Here is a 20,071-nt window from a genome sequence, read left to right on the forward strand (position 1 = left end):
AACAAGACACCGGCTCAAGCTACACACCCTCGATGGGGCATTTTGTATGTACCATCTGAGATTTCTGATGACTTCCCAACAGGGCCAGTCCTACCATTAGCAAAATGAGGTGGCCACATCAGGAGGCAGATGCTGTTGGGTACGGTGGCAGATGTTAAGGACAGAACACGCACACCCTATCCTGCACCCCCTAAACTACCCTGCTGCCCTTAGGAGTAGGGGAGAGCACTGCTGCTAGTGTTGGAGTAAACGTCAGTTGACAGGCTGGTTGGCTTCTGCAGGTGGAATGGATGGGGTGCCATCTTGTCCTTTGCCTCAGGCTGCAAAGTGTCTTGGGCTGGGCCTGCTTCCCAACAGTTCCTCCTGTAGTTGACAAAATAGGTGCCGCTGTGCGAATGAATCCTGACCCTGCCTAGATGAGCAAAAATTCTTCATTACACACTAGTATAACTATTCTCTTCCCTTTCCATATTTTATTCTTTTAGCCATCAGTGGTGACTTTTCCTGTGAATCTTTTAACTAACAGAAACAGACATTGCCATGCCATGTTTTGGTCACAGGGGAGAGCTGAACCAGCAAGCAGCTTTTCAGTCTCCTTCCATATCCATCGGGTGTACTACGTAAACACATTTGGCTTGCATTACTTCTGAGGTAGGGCTGAAGGCGCCTAATGTAGTGTTTCATAAAAAGGAGCCAATGATCAAATCCACCCCCCACCCCCCGTATCCTATCAGTCCCATGACTTTCAGCACAAAAAAGCCGGCAAATCAGTTGGGAGTCTTTTATTTGGTGATCCTTTCTGCAATCTCCATGCAGCAATGTCTTTTTTTTAAAATACACCATCATTGACAAAACACTTCTTAAAAACACTTCAGTGTTTTGAGGCTGGGTCTCACACAGGTTTCAGAAGGTCCACCTAGTTCTTTCTAAAGAACGTACATGCAAAGTCCAGAAAGGGAGAAGCTAATACGATGCACCCTTGTCTGTGCGGCTAGTCTTCCTTGCATGCTTCAGACACAGAATTGTAGTAGTGGTTTGCTTTTCAGCTTCCCTCCTTTGTGCACCAGCTATTTTCTCCTGGCTAGCAAGGACAGTCTGGTGGATTCTGTGCCAGCAGTGGGGCTTCTGAGACCCTTTCCTCTAGAGCAGTCTCAGTGCTTCCCAGCAAGGCACTCCCAGATATTACTTCTGCCCCACATATCAAGCTGTATTCCCACTGAAGGTTTGTTTAAAGGATTTTATCAGATTGAAACAAAAACTATCACTCCTTAACTTTCATTTAGCTTTAACAGCACATTTTGTGACCCCCCTCTCTCTCTTTTTTGCTAGCTAAGGCATTTCACAAACGTACACGGAAGGAATGCCAATTGTGCCAGATATAATGGGCCTTGCGTGCGGCAGAAGGGCTCCCTTTGGCAGAGTTTTAGTGGTGTGCACATCAGAAGCTCTGCCTGGTGTGCTGCTTGCCAAGAGGTAGCCAGACACTAGCGCAGATTGAACTACTTAACTTGAGGTTTCCCCCCCTTCCCTGCCTCTTCCAATCCGCTGATTTGATTTGTTATATTTCAGCATCTTGTATGTCACCACTACAGAAACTAGTCTGAACCCCTCCTCCCCTCTCTTTCTCTGATGAATCAGGTGTGCCAGAGCAGCAGGAGATGAGCTAAAACTGCTTCTCTTGACATCACTCTGTATATGCTGCGTGCTTATAGAATATGTATCTTAGGCTTCAGCCTAGGCACGCTATAAAATATCATTCTGCAAATATGCTCACTTATCGTAAAGGAGGCCTCAGTACCAGGGGCTGGGAAGAACCTAGTTGCTCAGGCTCCTTAAATTGTGATGCCCATACGACCTCCTCAGCTATTTGGATTCTCTCTCTCTCTCCCTTGCCCCCATTTCTGTGTGACTACCTAGGCATATTCAGGATGTGGGTGGCGCTGTGGGTTAAACCACAGAGCCTAGGACTTGCAAATCAGAAGGTCGGCGGTTCGAATCCCCGCGACAGGGTGAGCTCCCGTTGCTCGGTCCCTGCTCCTGCCCACCTAGCAGTTCGAAAGCCCGTCAAAGTGCAAGTAGATAAATAGGTACAGCTCCAAGGGGAAGGTAAATGGCGTTTCCGTGCGCTGCTCTGGTTCGCCAGAAGCAGCTTAGTCATGCTGGCCACATGACCCGGAAGCTGTACGCCGTCTCTCTCGGCCAGTAAAGTGAGATGAGCGCCGCAACCCCAGAGTCGGCCACGACTGGACCTAATGGTCAGGGGTCCCTTTACCTTTACCTAGGCATATTATGTTGCCTCCTAGAGATTTGAGGGTGTCTTCTCCATGGCAACACACGATATTGACAGCAAAGGTGATCAAACTAATCCTCCTGGTTTTCACTCTCCTGCTACCTATTTGCTTTTCCAGAGAAACAGAGACTCTCATCGTTGCTGTTTTCTGTCGAAAATTGTTCCATGAAATGTATGAACCTGTGCTGCTCAAAGTCTGTCTGAAGTGCCTTAGGTCATCTACAATAATGATACATTCTCGGAGTGTACCTTTTTATTGTCCCTATATTATGTTACCACAAAAAAAGGAGTATATGTACATGTGGGGGGAGGGGGGAGGAGAGCTTAACACTTAGCACCTGTCACAAGTTTTCTCCTTGAATTAGACTCCCTTGCATATAAAAATTTAATAGATTCCTTGCAGTTTATGTGTACGGTGCTTATGCAGAGATCTTTCTGTTCTCCTGCCAGCTACACGGTTACTTAGAAAGTGAACCGCTCACGCTACAGCTGTTCATCGGGACTGCAGACGACCGCCTGCTGAGACCCCATGCCTTCTACCAGGTTCACCGGATCACTGGGAAGACCGTCTCCACAACCAGCCACGAAACAATACTTTCCAACACCAAAGTTTTGGAAATCCCGCTTCTTCCCGAAAACAACATGAGAGCAATGTAAGGCACACATCCCCCCAACACTTTTGGTGCTGTGCATTTTCCTCCTCTGCTTTTTGTCTTCTCCTTTCCCCCCCTTTTTAAAACTGAGTGCCAACTGTATGTAACTTACCCGCCCCTGGTACAGAATCCTGTACAATATCTTTCTCATTTGGAAAATCCCCCTAGCTTTTGTATGCGTGCTTTGCTCAGCAGCATTTTAATGCCTCAGTTAAAATTCACAAATATTTATTTAGGACAACTGATTGGTTGAAACTCTAGATAGAAAGCGACAATGTGCTTCTTTGCCGTTTAAAATCTGAATATCAGTTACAGTGCCTCAAATATTTCCAGCCTCGGCTCCCGCTTTTAAGTTCCTAACACACCACCACCTTATTCCTGCAGGCTATTCTGCAATAAAGGACCTATTTGAATCTTTCCTACGAAGAAGAAAATAGGAGTGTGTTTGTGTATGTATGTATTTAGGAAAAAATTAGTCCAGGTCCTTTCTGAGGTTGCAGCTAAATGAGGCAAAAGGTTGGGTAAGTTTTTTTCAACTTCTTAATTTTAATTTTCAAAACAAAGGGAGCCACAGGAGGCTGAAAACTAGAGCAAAGAATGGTTGTACATAGGAGAGAAACTTGGACGAGCTCATTCACGGTTCTTGAAACAATCTGCAAACTGAAATGCAGCTATCCATCAAAATTCACACTTCTCTGAATTTTGCACTGTGGTTGTCCAACCAAAAATAGGTACGAAATGCATTGCTTAGAGGAAGATATAAGTAACCAACCATACCAACAGATTGTGGGGGAAGAAAAATAGCTGAATATGAAAAATATATATAGCCAGTTCCCCACCTCCAATAGGGATGGACAAATTTCATTTTCTCATTTTTTTCAGTCTTAAATGCAGTTTGAAGTGTTTTTAAAGTCCTTATTTAAATCGGTCATCATTGTAGTGTACATCTGCCCAAATTATTCTTATGTAGCGTTACCTGATATACACATGTTGCTAACAATTTTACCTACCACAATGTACTTTTGCATATTGTTTTTGTGAATGCTTGCATTGTTATGCACACTTTGCCTCCACAGGAAAAAAAGGTAGTTACCATAGGAAATGATTTTGAGCAGGGAAAATGATAGGAGGGCAAATAATTGTGCCTCCTTCCAGTCCTTCATTGAAGATTGTAGCCTTTGCAGCTGTTTTTGGTAGTTTAAAAAAGTTGCAGAAAACATGCACACAACTTCATGGCATGTATGATTTCAACCTGAAGCATTGAACCAGGGATAGCCAATGTAGTGCCTTTCAGATATTGGAGTCTACAACTCCTCCAAGCTGTAGCCAGCATGGTCAGTGGTCAGGGATGATGACCCTAGTAGATAACAACAACACTTTGTATTGCTTTTATTGTTTTGTCTCCCCAAACTGTCAGGCTTAGGGCGGCAGCAGCAGCTGACCAAAGTAGCAGCTGACAAGTATCATGTCATCCCAGGTTAATTTACACTAGCTTAATTTATGCCAGGGATGCGGGTGGCGCTGTGGGTTAAACCACAGAGCCTAGGACTTGCTGATCAGAAGGTCGGCAGTTTGAATCCCCGCAACGGGATGAGCTCCCGTTGCTCGGTCCCTCCTCCTGCCAACCTAGCAGTTTGAAAGCACGTCTAAGTGCAAGTAGATAAATAGGTACCGCTCCGGCGGGAAGATAAACGGTGTTTCCATGTGCTGCTCTGCTTCGCCAGAAGCGGCTTAGTCATGCTGGCCACATGACCCTTAAGCTCTACACCGGCTCCCTTGACCAATAAAGTGAGATGAGCGCCGCAACCCCAGAGTCGATCACGGCTGGACCTAATGGTCAGGGGTCCCTTTACCTTTACCTTTAATTTATGCCAGGTTCTTGTGTATAAGATTGAGCCCTAATTCACTGTGGCTACAATCCTGTGTGTGCTTACCTGGGCATATTGGTTACAATGGGACTTAGTTCTTTGTTAATATACATGGGATTGCACTTTGACAGTTTGAAGCAAAAAGCCGACTTATATGTGCAAAACCAAGCCTTTCCTTTGGAGAGTCACACACAAGATAATATGGGATCTCTCTTCTTTTTGAGCAATCCAACTAAGCGAACATGGAGATAAAGAACTCTCTTCTCCCTCGCTGTGCTCCTGCAAGATATCAAACCCTATAATTACAATGATAATTTGATTACCCAGATCTCAGTTAACCTGAAACGCTTAGGTCTTGCTATATCAATCTACGTAATCTAGCCCTGTGTCAGTTTAATTATGTGTAAATACCACAGCTGTTTACTTGAATGCCGAGACTAATCAAATGTTTTTGGTGTCTGCCAAGCCATTTAGATCAATGAGGCAATGCTACACATATATTTATTTTAAGATCTTTCTCAGAAATTAGATTTATTCCACCGAGACCTGGAAAGAGAGGCTTTAACTGTGAAGCTCCATGATTGGAGAGTTTAATTTGCTGGGGTTTGCCTTATTAACCTGCCCCCCCCCAATATTACATTTAAGAAGAGGATTTCATAGATATATATGGCAGGAAAAACCTCAGTCCTATGTGGGACACTCAATAGCTGAGTAGAATTAGCAATAAATAAATAAATAAATAAATAAATAAATAAATAAATAAATTTGTGTTTCCCCTGCGGTTTGCCTTTTGCAAGCATACAGTAAAAGTTTATTACAATATATCAGGGATATAATATCGTTCTAATGGACTTTAGAATGGTACGTGTTTTAGGTCCCGTCCCAGTGATTTTGGGGCTTTGTAAGGGTTTTATCAATACTGTGCTAAATCCAGCAAAAGAGGGCCAATGCCAGCTTCCTTGCATGGTCTTGAGCTGTGTAACGTCTCTGGTTTGCTTGCAACACAGGAACAACATTGGGGATTATGATGTCTGGCCCTGTGTCTAATTGGACATACTTGCCTGCCACCACAGCAGCTCATCTCATAGAATTCCCCCCCACCCACACACCGAAAACCAAGACAGAGACAGCTCTGACCATTTTTGATATTTTATAGCAGGAGAGTTGTGCCAAATTCTAGTTGAAAATGTATGTGGAAACTGGCTTTCTTCCACTGAAGTCGGTGGCATGCAATCAATTTATACAAATGGAGCATATGGCCAGCCCTCTTCCCAGTTTACTGAAGTAAATTTACTCCTTTCTTGTCTTTGGCAAGCACGTAGCATATTAGTCTTCCCCATAACTCGCGTCATAATGACAAACATAATGGCAGTTTGTTTATGCAGATTGCGTGCTCCGTTTCTTGGTGCTGAAACTAAACAAAAGGGAGCAAGTTTTACCTGTTGAATTTTTTGGTGTCATGTAATAGTAGTAGTAGCTGTAGTAGTAGTAGTAGTAAGGGCTGGTTGAGATATAAAGCCAAACCATTGGTTTGCATAATGAGAGCAAGCCTTCAGGAAGCCTTGGGGCCCACACACCCCTTCTTCATTTTCTGGAGCCAGATACTTCCCTCCTTCTTTCCTAGTCTGAGGCAAACCATAGTTTGTTGCTTCATCCAAACCCTCAAAACCAGGCTTGGAAGCCAAGTTCAAACTATGGTTGTCTATCTTGGATTGGAAGAGAAACACCCCCAAACCAGGAAAGAAACTGTTGTAAAGGGGAGGTGGAAATGTGCAACGTGGAGCATCTACAAGACTAATTTTCATGGCATCTAATCATATTCTGTCTGAATCAGCCCAAAGCCCCAGAGATTGAAAGATAATAAAAGAGGTGAAGTTGCTCTAATTTTACAAACTTATTTTATATCCTCCATTATAATAAAGACTGGTTGAGTGGATCTCTGAGCCAGAGGCTATAAATTTTCATGACAGCATTATATCCATAGTTATAATAAATTTTAATCAAACATTCCACTCAATGTTTTTGGTGTGTGTGTTTGACATTTATAAGGCTTGCTTATGTCTGTGAGCTGAGAACCTCACACTTATTATGGGCTTAACAATGTGATCAGGGTTAAGAAAAGCTATTCCCGTTATTGTACTTTGCATTTAAGTCCTAATTCTGCAAATCATGTTTACAGTGAGGAAGAAAAATACTAACATACTCAGTGTAAAGCAAATGTTTAACTCAGGGATCCAAGTTTCAGCATTAAGTCCGATTCATTTCCCTTAGTATGTTTTGCTGAAGATGATACTCCAGAGTAAATGATGTTGGAGATTTTTCATCACCTCCCCCACCCCCAAGATTTCATTTCTTTAAGGTTTTCTTCAAAGCAAGATTGCTGTTAGATGACTCTTCAAAAATGTAGTACATTTACCTATCAAGGGATCCATTACTACCATGTGATGTGAGTGTTGTCGGCTCTCCATTCTGATATTCCTGCTCTCCCCACCTTTCTCCTCTCCTTTTTTTCATTCTTGCCATTTTCCTTCTAGGAAAATTCCTTGGAATTATGACTTCTGTTCTTAGATTCCATGGAATTTGAAATTATATCCAGTTAGGAGCTAGTGCTTCCTCAGAGCCAGGGATGGGGCAGTCAGGCACTCTGGAGAGCCCCTCAAGAGGCAGGAGGGTGATGGTGGCTGGGGAGAGCAAGTGGAGGGCTGTGGCAAGTGGGGAAGGGGCTAATCAACTGCTGTGACCACCACCTGACGCAATTAACTCAGTTTAACTACTGCAGCGGTCGCCAATCTTTTAAAGCTCATGTCTGAGAGAGTGCTGTGGGTGCCAGTCACAACATGGCTGCCATGGGGCATGGCATAACACAAAGTTAGAGTGCTGTCATGGTGAAGCTTTTCCCATAATTGTATCTCCATACTAGAAAAGGCTTAAACTGTTGAATTGCTGCCTGCCATACAGCTGCTAAAGGCTCAGTAACCCTGTTTTCCCCTAGTGCCAATCCTAAACCAGAGCCTAGGCTGCCATCCCATACTCACTTACCTAGGAGAAAGACCCATTAAATAAAAAGAGACTTACTTCTAAGTAGACATGTATGCCACTGTACTTTAAGTTAAGTGCAGGGTGCCTGAACACAGCAGAAGTCATGCCTGAGCCTCTTTGCAATGTTTCCACATTTTGCATTTGCCATTTTTGGGAGAAGCAATGGCTGTTTATAGTGGTACGATACTGCTTTAAAGCTGTAGTGCAGATGGGGCCTTAGAAAGGGAACTGCACATTTTGCTGCATAACTTTCTACCTAGAGGCTTCATTTTTCAAAATGAGAGCTCAGAGTCTGGGGCTCCTACCTAATGGACAGCTTTTGGACTCGCTTGCTGGTACATATCAGTTTAGTGGTTTGGGAGCCTTTCCATGAAAAGGGAAACACTCTATCAGCTGCTGATTTAAACATTTTTATAATCAATAGGAGTTTCCTATTTTCACCTGAGAAATGTTGGTAGAGATAGAATAGGACATTCCTATTTTCACTGGAGAAATGTTGGAGAGGATGTAACATTTCTTTTTCAAAATGGCACCTGATTTAAACTTTATCCATAAATCTTAATCTTGAAGCTGTTTTTCTTTTCTTTTCTTACCCAATTGCTCAAAATTCCCCTACCCTTAAATAATTTTCAACATAATGGCCCTCCACTGGTGTCAGAGCAAGGAGTTACAGCATTAAGAGAACCATTCAGTAATAAATATTCGTGGAATGACGTTTCAAAAACATCTCAGGATTCTTAACTGCAGTGCTAGGGACAGTATATTCCTGTTTGTCAGAAAAATGCCAGGAAGATTAATGATGTGGGTCCAACCCTGTTAACATCGATCATAGGGTTTTTGTTAGTCCCTGGAGCTGGAGCCAAAAACCCCAGATTTCCACTGAGTTACTTCCAGGAGGTGAATGGAAGTGGGAAAAGAGCCCCATGATCCTCACTGTTATATCCAAATGTCCCATAAAAGGGAAGGGATATCAGGTAGCAGTTGCCCAGCAACTCTGTAGGCCTCATGCTGCCATGTGGAGAATTAGCAAGCAGTGCTAAAATAAGAGTGGGTCCAATGGGCAACTCATGCTAGCTCCTTTCCAGAGGCGGCACTCTTGATAGATTGGATAACTGATTTCTGGATTGATCCAAGGATGGATTAAGCTATTGGGTAAGGACTTCCCGAGGGATTTTAATTCTGTGAATGGGAGCTATGTGGTACTTTTTCCTCAGTGAGACTATAATTCCTCTCCCACCTCTCAAAAAAATAATAACAAAAAAATGTTGTTCTGGAAGCTTATGAAGGCTGGTTTAAAAGTTTGATTTTTATTTGTTTATTTTTGGACAGCATTGACTGTGCTGGAATACTGAAACTTAGAAATTCAGATATAGAGCTGAGGAAAGGAGAAACTGACATTGGAAGGAAGAATACACGGGTTCGACTGGTCTTCCGTGTTCATATCCCTCAACCTAATGGGAGAACCCTTTCTCTACAAGTGGCATCCAACCCGATTGAATGCTGTGAGTATAATCTCTCTCTCTCTCTCTCTCTCTCTCTCTCTCTCTCTCTCTCTGTGTGTGTGTGTGTGTGTGTGTGTGTTCATGTGCATGCTCAGCATCAATGTGTTCTGCTTTGTCTGTTCCATCCTTAAAATTCAGCCAGGACAAAGCATATTTCAGCCATTGCATCACTGAAACCAAAATTAAAATTATTTCCAGTAGAAATTGGCATATCTTGATTTAAGTAGGCCTGCTAGAAGGATTATGGTTTGAATATCAGGACAAAATCCTTCAGACCTCTGTGTATGTGTTTGTACGTTCACAGTATTTGATTTGTACTTATAATAACGATGCTTATTTCTCAATCTCATCAGCTCAAAGATCTGCTCAGGAGCTGCCTTTGGTAGAGAAGCAAAGTGCTGATAGCTATCATGTGATGGGTGGAAAGAAAATGATACTGAACGGACACAACTTTCTTCAAGACTCCAAAGTCATATTTGTGGAGAAAGCTCCAGGTATTTAAAACACTGGTCCTACAGATGAGTGCAGATCTGTGTTTGTGTGTTGCTGGTTGTATGTCATGAGAAGTAAAAGTTACATGGGCCCCTATCCATTATTTTTTAACATGCAGACAGTTTTAGAAGTGTGGAACTTGCAACCCTCTGGACGTGGCCTGATGCCTGGCTTCTATCAGCTGTAGCCAGTGCTCAGGGATAATAGGAGTTCTTAGTCCAACACCTCTAGGGTCACAGGTATCACACTACTGTTTTAGAGGCTTCCATAAGCGACACTAATAGCCTGAACCTAAACAAATTTGGAAATAAGCCCCACTGACTTCAATGGGAAAGCCTAAAAATGCTATCCTTTCTTAAATGCATTTTAAAAAAACCTAGTGAAAGAAGCAAACATGTGTTTGCCACTAATACATCAGGAAACTTTGGTCAATCTCCCCCAACAGGATGTGTTCCTACACAGAACATTTGGAGATTCATCTTCTCTGCTTCCATAATTTACATATCAGGGAAAGCACTCTGTGCTTGCATCTAAATGAACGCTTGAATCCAAAGGGGCGCTGGCAGAAGGAGATGGGCCACCTCATCCCTTGCAACTGGCTCATGGAAGGATTTGGAAATCCTTCTCTTCCATTATGGACCACCCTATTAATGAGGAGAGGCATTTTTTAGGGGAACTGATGAGGAAGGAGGAGATAGATTCGCCAGCATCTGCCCAGCCCCTTGTTCACTGTGTGAATTCCAAAGTGTGAGTCTGTTGGAAACAAAAACAACAACTGCATCCTCTAGGATTTTAAAGACCACAACTGCATCCACACAGCAGTTCATTCCGTTTCCCCCAACATTTCCCTTACTGTTAATTTCCATGTATTAAATTTCAGCTTTCACACAATGTAGAAGCTACTTCGGGAACTTTAGTGAAAGATAGCTCAAGCTTAATGCTTGTCTCTGCATCATTTGAAAAAGTATCCCCCCCCCCCAATAAGCAAATAATGCAGGAGTGAGAACTTTGTTTAAAAACTGAAATGAATTAAACGCAATTAAATGGACATTTGGTGCTTTTGTGGGAAGTGGGCAGGATTGTGGGGGGTGGGTGGGGAAGAAAGTTGCAATTTTTGGCATCAGGTTTGTATCCATTTATTCTCTTGTGTAGAGATTGACCTGCTTGTCCTATATAAACAGATCATTGTTTCACGTAATGGCATATGTGGTATTGCAGGGTGTATAGAGAAATAAACCCCTGGCTATTCTGATTAGATCCTGTAATTCTCTTCTTATTAGTGCAGGTAGGAGGTGGGGTTTGCACTATGGTTACCTGCAGAAGCTAGTGATGAATGAAGGAGAAATTCAGGTGCCAATTGTTGATCTCCCGTGCTATATCTGCTTTGGCCCTTAGCCTATATTGTTAAAACAATAATAACCTCCTACTGATGAAACCTTTCTCAATGATGGGCGCCAGTGCAAATGATGTAATTGCACATAATGTTTATAACAATTGCTGGACAGAGCTCTACAATCTGTAAAGGAGCTTCTGATGGTGTGTGGCTGATTTTATTATGTCCTAGTCAGAGGGAGTGTTATAGTTTCTTTCACAGATGATTTATTTCAATTCCCATTTTTTAAAATGAGGATTTGGGGTTTCTTGCTTCATTTATGTTTCTCATTTCATTCCCCCCCCTTCATTATTTTAATAATTAGTTGGCAAGGCGCACTACTGACAGCAAGCAAGCATTGAAAAACATTTCTCATGGCGCACCGGGGAATTACATTCTCATTGTTGTAGTAAATGTAAGGGGTGTGTGAAGCTTTGTAAATTTAAGTAGGTGCTCATCTAGGAAGACCAGCGCTGATCAAAACATGTCTGACAGCTGTGCGAAGACCAGGAACGAAATAAAACATATTACCATTGAAGAAGCCCACTTTTGTTGTCTGTCCTTTTATAACCTGAACTTCCTCTTCCTCTTCTGAGGTGCTGTAGAGTCAACTCTATATTAAGCTGCAAATGGCTGAGGGGATGAGGGAACGTCTTTCTGGATCTGCCATTTTATTTCAAACCACTGGTGGGACTTGGGGTTAAGTAAATATAATTCAGAGTAAACCCGAGATCACAAGTGAGGCTAGAATAGATAGGGAGCTGAAGGCAGGGTCAGTGAAGGCGAGAGCAAAGGAGGAGTAGCTTTCCTTTTTAAATGCCTTCTTGTTTTAGAAAAGGTTTCCGTGGTGCTGGCACAAACGAGACATTCCACAGCTGCTTGCTGAAACCCCCTGAACTTTAAGCTGTCTCCTGAAATTCTCGCACTTAACGTCTCCCAGCCGTTCAAATGGAGGCTTTGATGGTCATGGCCGTTTAACCCTCGACATTCGCCGAGTTCCAAAGAGATTGCCGTTTCGCTCTGCAATCTTCTGACTGTCCCTAACAGCACAATGCACTTTTGCTGAGTAAGGCAGTCTCTGGCAACTGTCGCATCCAACTGCAGTACAGTTACCGAGATGCAAACTGACCGGGTCAGTCAAATGCCCTCTCGTAGACTCCCTCGCTGTCTTCCACGTGATCAAAGCTGGGAGAAGTGAATAAAATACATAAAGTGGGTGCCTTCAAACTAGGAATCCAGCGGAGTAGATTGCATGGAGAAGAGCAGAAAGGGAGAGCTTTAGGTGTGACCTATTTTAGAATTGGCCATTAAATTCTGGATTCTGTAATTTCTTTGCCATCATGCCTCTGGGAGAATGTACTCAGCATGTCTTTGAGCTTGTGCAATACATATATTTAACTTGGCCAGAATAGTTAGTGTTAACTTTTAAGACATTGACATCTTTTGGAAGATTTGTCCTACGAAGAACTGCATTATTGCTCTTGAAACTCTCTCTCTGCTTAATGCTGTGAAAGAAATCTCCCGTAATAAAATAGTGAGACAAATTATGTCCTCCCTTAAAAGAGGGCACGTGTTGCGGTGAGACCTGGAGACTGACCTCCTGGTTGTGGGTGGGTATATTGGATAGCCACAACACCCGATTGGTAGGTCCCTCCTTGCTGGGTTTAATCTGGCCAATGGGGTGCAGTCTAAACGAATCGAGGGACCTATAAATACCTATGCACATGACCCAAAGCTTCCTCTTTCGGCTTGTGCATCGGAACACCCGCCCACCTCACCCTACTTTTAGGGCATTTTTGCGATTGACCTTACTATGCCGTCGTGTGTCATCTGTCGTTGGGACAGGGGCACAGCAGGAATTTCCCCCACTTGACTGATTGGCTGTTGCCATTTGGGTTTTGCCTGCCACATAGCAAAGCATCACAACTTGTAAGGTTGTGGATAGGCACTGGTTCATGTGATAGGGATGGGAGAATGGTCTCGCCATCCCTATGTGAAGGGTATTCCGTTAAAGGACTCAACTTGGTTTGGTCAACCCCTGAGAGGGGGTTGTGCCCGTGCCTGAGTCCAGGGGAGCATCTGGGGTGTGAACAGAGTCTGTTCCTGGGCTTTTCACCTACCTCAGGTGTTCACCCTTGGCTGACCTATGCTGGTGCCCTGGGTCAGCGCTGCCTGAAAGGGTGCAGGCAGCTAGTCAAACCACTCACTTTTCTGTAATCAATAAAGTTGTGGCCTAAATTCTGCCAAAAACCAAAACTAAAATTTGAGTCAAATGTGTGTTTATTTAGGGGGGAGGTCTCTGGGTCTGAACACGCAAATTGAAAAAGAGTACAAAACTACACTTTCTGTGCAATCAGAAGTTGGTGGCAGTCAAAGTAAGTACTGAACTATTAGGACATTTTGAATTCAAGATTAAAGCTTTAAAATGGAGCTGGCATCCTTTCTTTTTTTAAAAATGAAAACCTGTGACTAGGTGTGTTGGATACACTTTAATGTTGATTTTCAGTGTGAAAAAATATAGCTGGATGCGCAAAACAGTAAACTGTTGACAAAAAAATAAACATTGGAAGCAGACCAGGAAAAAAGAATCCAGGCAGTTTTAAGAGAACACACTACAATAAAAACATGTGATTTGAAGTCCACGTATGGGGGAACTGGGGCTTCCCATTCTGACCAGGAGCATAAGAACTTGCTGTCAGGCAATGTAGTGGCTAACTATATAATGTTCCTAGTATTGCAATTGTATGCATGTCTACACAAGATTGGGTTTCAGTAGGACTTACTCTCTGGTAAGTGTGTATAGGATTGCAGTCTAAAGGAAGTATTAGAATTTAATGCATGCCTTTTAACATTGTAAATGGTTGACAGCTCTATGCGTAGTGAGCAATTTCTTCTTTTACCAGTGTAGCTGATGGCATAGCTAATGGCAATGTAATATTATATTGTTGCACGCCACTCCTATCTACAAGCTGCGTATGGTGCCAGGGGTTTCCAGGTTTCTTCGGAACGAAGGACAGCAGAGATTGTGGTGTCTTTATGATATATGGTTTATTTACACACATACACAACTTGAGCCTACAATGGAGGGCCTCAGAGCATTCACACTCCAAGAGGGTCTTGCTTCTCCCTTAGCCACAGCCTTGGATTCCAGCAGAAATCTGGCAATGGCTCTGTCTCTCAGCTGCCCAGCCTGCAGCCAGCTTCTTGATCACATAACTCAAACTCACACTCCCAACTCTGGCCTTTGTCTTTCTAACTACCAGCAAGTTGGGGGAGAGGACAGGCCCATATGCTATCTGACACAGAACCGCTTTCTTTGTTACCTTAATGGCTCATGTTTAGAGGGCCATTATCTCACCCGGAAGCTAGCAGGGCTTATTCCAGGAACTGAATCTGTGCTGGATTCAGGAATGAGAAGGGGACTCGGGCATACAACCTACCTCTCTCAAACTCATAACACTATATTTTAGAACGTATCTATATATTTATATATCTGTATATTATTTTGACATTCTGCACCGAGTTACCAAATTTGTGATCCATCCCTAAGGACAAACTCTAAGGCTATAATAAGGTCTATGTTAATTAATGTGATCTATAAATATAGTAGCATTTGCTTATACAAAGCATTCCAATATATTAATTCACTGAATGTTGTGAACTCTGCCTCCCTATAAGGGCTAGCTTTCAGTTGCTAGGATCTGGAGAAATAGCATTGTCCTTGCATGGGAAAGGCGGGAGAAGAGGCACTGTTGGCCTATCTTAACAATGACTCATATGAAAGGGAAGCCCTGAAGAATCATCAAGTCCGTTCTTGAACTTCAAGCCAGAAACAGAGCTGTGGTCTCAACTTAACTCCCTCTTCAATGCTTTTCAAAAAAGAAGTATGAGAAGATGTATGAGACGTTAGCCTCACCTACAGTGCTCTGTGTCTGTGTTTCTTAACGCTGAAAGGAAAAGCTAGGTGGGAGGATATTATTAGCTGCTTAACATACTTATCTAAAAAGCTTGTTGGGGGAGAAACATTGTGCAAAGACCTCTTCTGAAAGCAGAGTTATTTTTTATGCAGTAGTGAGAGCTGGGGTTGGGATTGCTCTCCTTTCAAGAGCCATAGCATGCTGTCTTCAGAAGTGTACTGTAATTTCCTCAGGCATTTTATAAGGCTGTTTTTTAAAAAATAAAGTGTTGAAGTAAGCCCTTACTTCAGGGGCTTTTTTGTCAATAAATTATTGCTTGCACATCCAGCTATATTTTCCAGAAGTGAAAGTCAATATTAAATGTGTATCCAAGAAACTCAGTCACACAGTTATTAAAAAAGAAGAAGATGCCAGCTATATTTTACAGGTTCAGCCTTCTTAAATTCAAGATTTCCTTGTAGCAGTGAGTCCAGTACTTCCTTTGGCTGCTTCAAACTCCTCTTTGCACAGAAAGGGTTGTGGTTTGGGACCGTCTTTTGATTTATCTTGCTTTTTAAATTTGGGTTAGCATTCAACAAAGAGAGTTTGAGAAACAGCAATAAGATTCCTTTTTTGGGAGAAATCTTCAACGTCTTCAGAGTTAACATTAACTATACTGGCCAAGGTGTGTGTGTGGCACAAGCTCAAAGGAATGTTGACTACATTCTTCCTGAAGTCTGTGACATGTGTTTAAAGAAATGGCAGAATTCATAATTCAGCACTAAAATAATTTGGTAAGATGCTTTGTCAAATGTATAAACTGTAGTTTGCTTGTAGGTGACCCTGTCAATCCAATTTACAGAATCATTAGTTGAGAAAAATGGCAGACATCATTTCAAAAGCCATCTCAGGGATGCCTGAGGGATGCCTTTTGAGAATCAAGCTTCCTATGATGGTCAAGGCCTATATAGGGCTCACCTGTGTGGTATCCGTGAACATACATGCACTTGCAGAGTTCTTCCCTGGCACCCAATAAATCTCCTTCCTGCTTAGACTTCCAAGAAGCATTCTATTGTAGCCAATATAATTTGGTTGGAGTGTACAATTGGTTGCGGTGTGTTCAGTGCCCAGGACAGTTAATCCAGTTTGCAGGTGTGCCAACAGACCCCCCCCCCAAAAGGCTGGAGATCCCTGGCTTTATAACATCCCAGTTTAAGCACTTCCATGTTTGTTCAGGGTATCTTCAAGATGATCTGACACAATCAGTGTGCACACCATCAAACACGTGAAAAACTTGGCATTGCTTAGCTCACCTTTTGTTGCACGCAATGTGATGGGTAAAGGATGGTTCATCACAGCGGTAGAACACATTGCACTAATCAAGTGACGTCTATAATCACATGCACAATTATATTAATTTGCCCTCAGGATCAAATCATAAATTTCTTGCAAACAGACATTTTGTTAAATAATGTTTTATTTGGAAGAAGCACCAATTTCAATTCTTCCTTGCTCTTCCATATGAGTTTTTGATGCGATATGAGTTAATTTTGTTGTTGTTTTCTTAATTTTTTGGGGGGATAGGAATGCTGACGGGGGAAAGATCTGTATTGAGAATCATATTCCTGGTAGTTTCCCATGGAGAATATGTTTCTACATTTGCTTTTAGCAAGCAACATAGCCTGCTTTATATTTTCTGGAAGCGTTTGTATTTAATCCCATGAGTTTTCATAGAAAAGCAGGGTAGTTAGGTGCAGGAAGGTTGCCACTTCTATATTATATTCCTAGAATGTGGAAGGCTTTAATGCATCTTTTAATGTACAGAATAAGAAGTCGTCACTGAGTTTGGGCAGTTTAGACTATTCACATAGCCCTGTAGTTTAGCTGAATTATATCACTTGTATTTTTAAAAGAATTGTCCAGGGGGGTCAGGAGATTCTTCAGGGAAAAGATTACTAGAAGTGGGGCAGGGATTGGTCCTGAAACAGACACGTCCCTCAGATACTTGAAGGGCCTTTGGATGTGAGCTCTGCTTCTGTAGACATTTCGTTTTGCACTGCAGCATTTGAAGGCTCAAGGTTTGGCGTCTGTTCCGATGAGATGAGACGTGGAGACTAGTGAGCAGACTTTTGGCTGAACTCCATTTGGTAAAAGATCTTACATTCTCTGAGATCTTTCCATTGGTCTTTCCATTGCCAGCAGCAGTCGCAGTTTGAGGGGCAAGTGGCCAGAAAAGGGTCAAGTTTCAGACTGGTAGTCAAGCTGCAGTTCACGTAATAAACTTAAGTGGGAGAATATCCCTCGGTCACATGCCTTCTGCATAATGTTGTTTTCTGCGGCTGCCTATCTCTCAGAGTCCACCACACCCATTTCACTTGCTTGCTGCATCCATTTCTGTGTCTGCTCATTTGCAAGGCACTCGGAAAGCCTCTGTCACCGAGAGGGGCTAGAAACATGAGAATTGTACAGTTTGGAGCACAAGAGTTAATGGAAAGGTCACTTGTCCCTATTTCCGGGAGTGGTGCTGGTTTTATAAAGGGGTCCCTGGCCACTTACCAGAAAGAGATATCTTTAGAAGGGAGTTTAATCAGATGATGGAACCATTGCAGTGCGGAATCCTTTCACGAGCACACAGTAGCTGTGACGTCGCTGGTAGGAAATACATTTCAGATTTTCCTAACGCTGCAGCACAGGAAAAGGCAAAGATAGTATGGGATGCATGCCATCCACGTAAGACGGTATCACTGTTACTGAGTCTTGCCATACAGTATTTCGATGAGGGCTATTAAGGTCAATATGTCCCTTAGATACTTGTGTACAGTTTCAAACGGTTTGTTCCACATAAGCATACTTAGAATCACAGCCTTGCAGCATAACCTTACGCATGGTTACTCAGAAATAAACCCCACTGGATTTAGTGGAGCTTACTCCCAAGTATGTTTAGGATTAGAGGCGTAGTTTACACCACACATTTGAAGCACTTTAAATAGACATGACTTCCCCCAACGAATACTGGGGAGTGTCGTTTGTTAAGGGTGCTGAAAGTTGTTCACAGAACCACAAATCCCCTTCTCCCACATTCCAAGAGTGGTTTGTTGGGAGCCACCCAGAGTGGCTGGGGCAACCCAGTCAGATGGGTGGCATGCAAATAATAAGATTATCATCATCGTCATCATTATTTAACAATCCGTCCTTCTCCACTGGGAATTCTGGAAATTGTCACTCTAGGAGGGGAGTATGGGTCCCCTAACAACTCTCAGCACCCTTAAACTGCAGCTCCTTGAATTATTTGGGGGAAACCATGACGGTTTAGCTTCACAACCTCCCTGTGAGGTTGGTTGTACTGAACTTGGATCTCCTCAGGTCTGCTCCCCAAGACCTGCCTCCCAGGCCACCGCGGATTGGCTAAATTTGAACAGAGGGTCTGGTGGTGCCCACAATGCTCCATGCAGGGCAGGGAGGCGAGCCAATGGTCACAAAACAACATGGCGAGGCTCCGTGGGCTTTTGAGGTGCTGCGGTGGGCCGCAACTGCCACTCACCGTGGAAACAGATAAGCGGCCATTACTAAATAGGGTGTGTGTGCCCCCACACACAATCCATTATTGGCATTTCAAATCCCAGACTTCTACTGGAATACCACCAGAGTTGAACCCCAAACAAAGGTGGACCATGAATGAGGAGAAACTGGGAGAATCCCCAAATCCCTAAAAAAAATAAAATACCCAGAGTCTCTTACACTCACACTCCTACACTCCTGGCAGATGTTCAGAACCACCTCAGCCCAATTTTACTCTGGCAGGGATAGGAAACATGGTGCCCTGCAAATTGTATTGGACTCCAGCTCACATCAACCCCAGCTGGCATAGCCAATGGTTAGGGATGATGGGAGCTGTAGTCCAATGGGAAGTATGGGGCCTTGGGGAGGGGTAGTATCGCTGGTGGGGGACACATCATGCTCTTTCTGGGGTAGTTTGTTCACCTTTGTTCCCTACCCTGCACTCAGCTCTCACCTGTGACTCCTAGAAGCAGGCAGGAATAGAGATTACTGATACCAGGTCCATATTGAAACATCCTATACTCCTTTGTAAACTGTAGGTACTACCTTGTACCTACTTTTTCAGTGAATTATAGTTAGAAGGGACCTTGAGGGCCATCTTGTTCAACCCTCTGCAATACAGGAATCTCAACTAAAGCATCCATGACAGAGGGCCATCCAACGTCTGCTTAAAAACCTCCTCGAAAGGAGAGTTCACCACCTTCTGAGGGAATCCGTTCCACTGCTGAACAGCTGTTGCCGTCAGAAAGTTCTTTCTGATGTTTAACTGGAGTCTCCCTTCTTGTCACTGGAATCCATTGGTTCGAGTCCTACCCTCCAGAGCAGGAGAAAACAAGCTTGCTCCATCTTCCATGTGACAGCACTTTCGATATTTGAAGATAGCTATCATAGCTTCTCTCAATCTCCTCTTTTCTGGAATAAACAGAATGAATTCCCTCAACCATTCCTCATAAGCCTTGGGTTCCAGACTCTTGATCATCTTGGTTGTCTTCCGCTGTTGCCGCTACTGAAACTCATTTTGTTAGTTTGGACCCAGTTGTCCAGTCTGTTAGAGTCATCTTGAATCCCAAGGGCCATCTAGTCAACCCTTCAACAGTTCCTCATAAGACTTGGTATACAGACCCTTGATCATTAGGGTATTTACCAATAATCTCAGTTTGAAGTTCGAACATGTGGTTAAAGTATTAGATCAACAGCAGCAGAATTCAAACCCCAAAATTTAATAAGAGAAATATAATTAAGCAAAATGAATTATTTAATTTGATATTTTTACTTTGCTTTCTGTAGCAAATATCCACAAAGCTTCTTTAAAAAACCCCCACAAAAAACATAAACAGCCATTCCTAATAGTTGAAAGAAAATAAAGCTTTAAGCTCCCCTTTGTTGTTGGAAAAACTGCAC

General features: G+C 42.9%; 1 protein-coding gene across 3 annotated transcripts in view; it reads left to right on the forward strand.

Annotated features, from left to right (window-relative positions):
• Window positions 1–20,071, forward strand: part of NFATC1 (nuclear factor of activated T cells 1) — a 129,256-nt gene that overhangs the window by 58,504 nt on the left and 50,681 nt on the right. For all 3 annotated transcript variants that reach the window (XM_053396692.1, XM_053396691.1, XM_053396693.1), the window contains exons 4-6: window positions 2,741–2,943; window positions 9,180–9,352; window positions 9,706–9,846. In XM_053396692.1, coding sequence (XP_053252667.1) covers window positions 2,741–2,943; window positions 9,180–9,352; window positions 9,706–9,846 — 517 coding nt within the window. The remainder of the gene's footprint in view (window positions 1–2,740; window positions 2,944–9,179; window positions 9,353–9,705; window positions 9,847–20,071) is intronic.

This window comes from Podarcis raffonei, chromosome 7 (assembly GCF_027172205.1).
Source record: "Podarcis raffonei isolate rPodRaf1 chromosome 7, rPodRaf1.pri, whole genome shotgun sequence".
Taxonomy (NCBI): domain Eukaryota; kingdom Metazoa; phylum Chordata; class Lepidosauria; order Squamata; family Lacertidae; genus Podarcis; species Podarcis raffonei.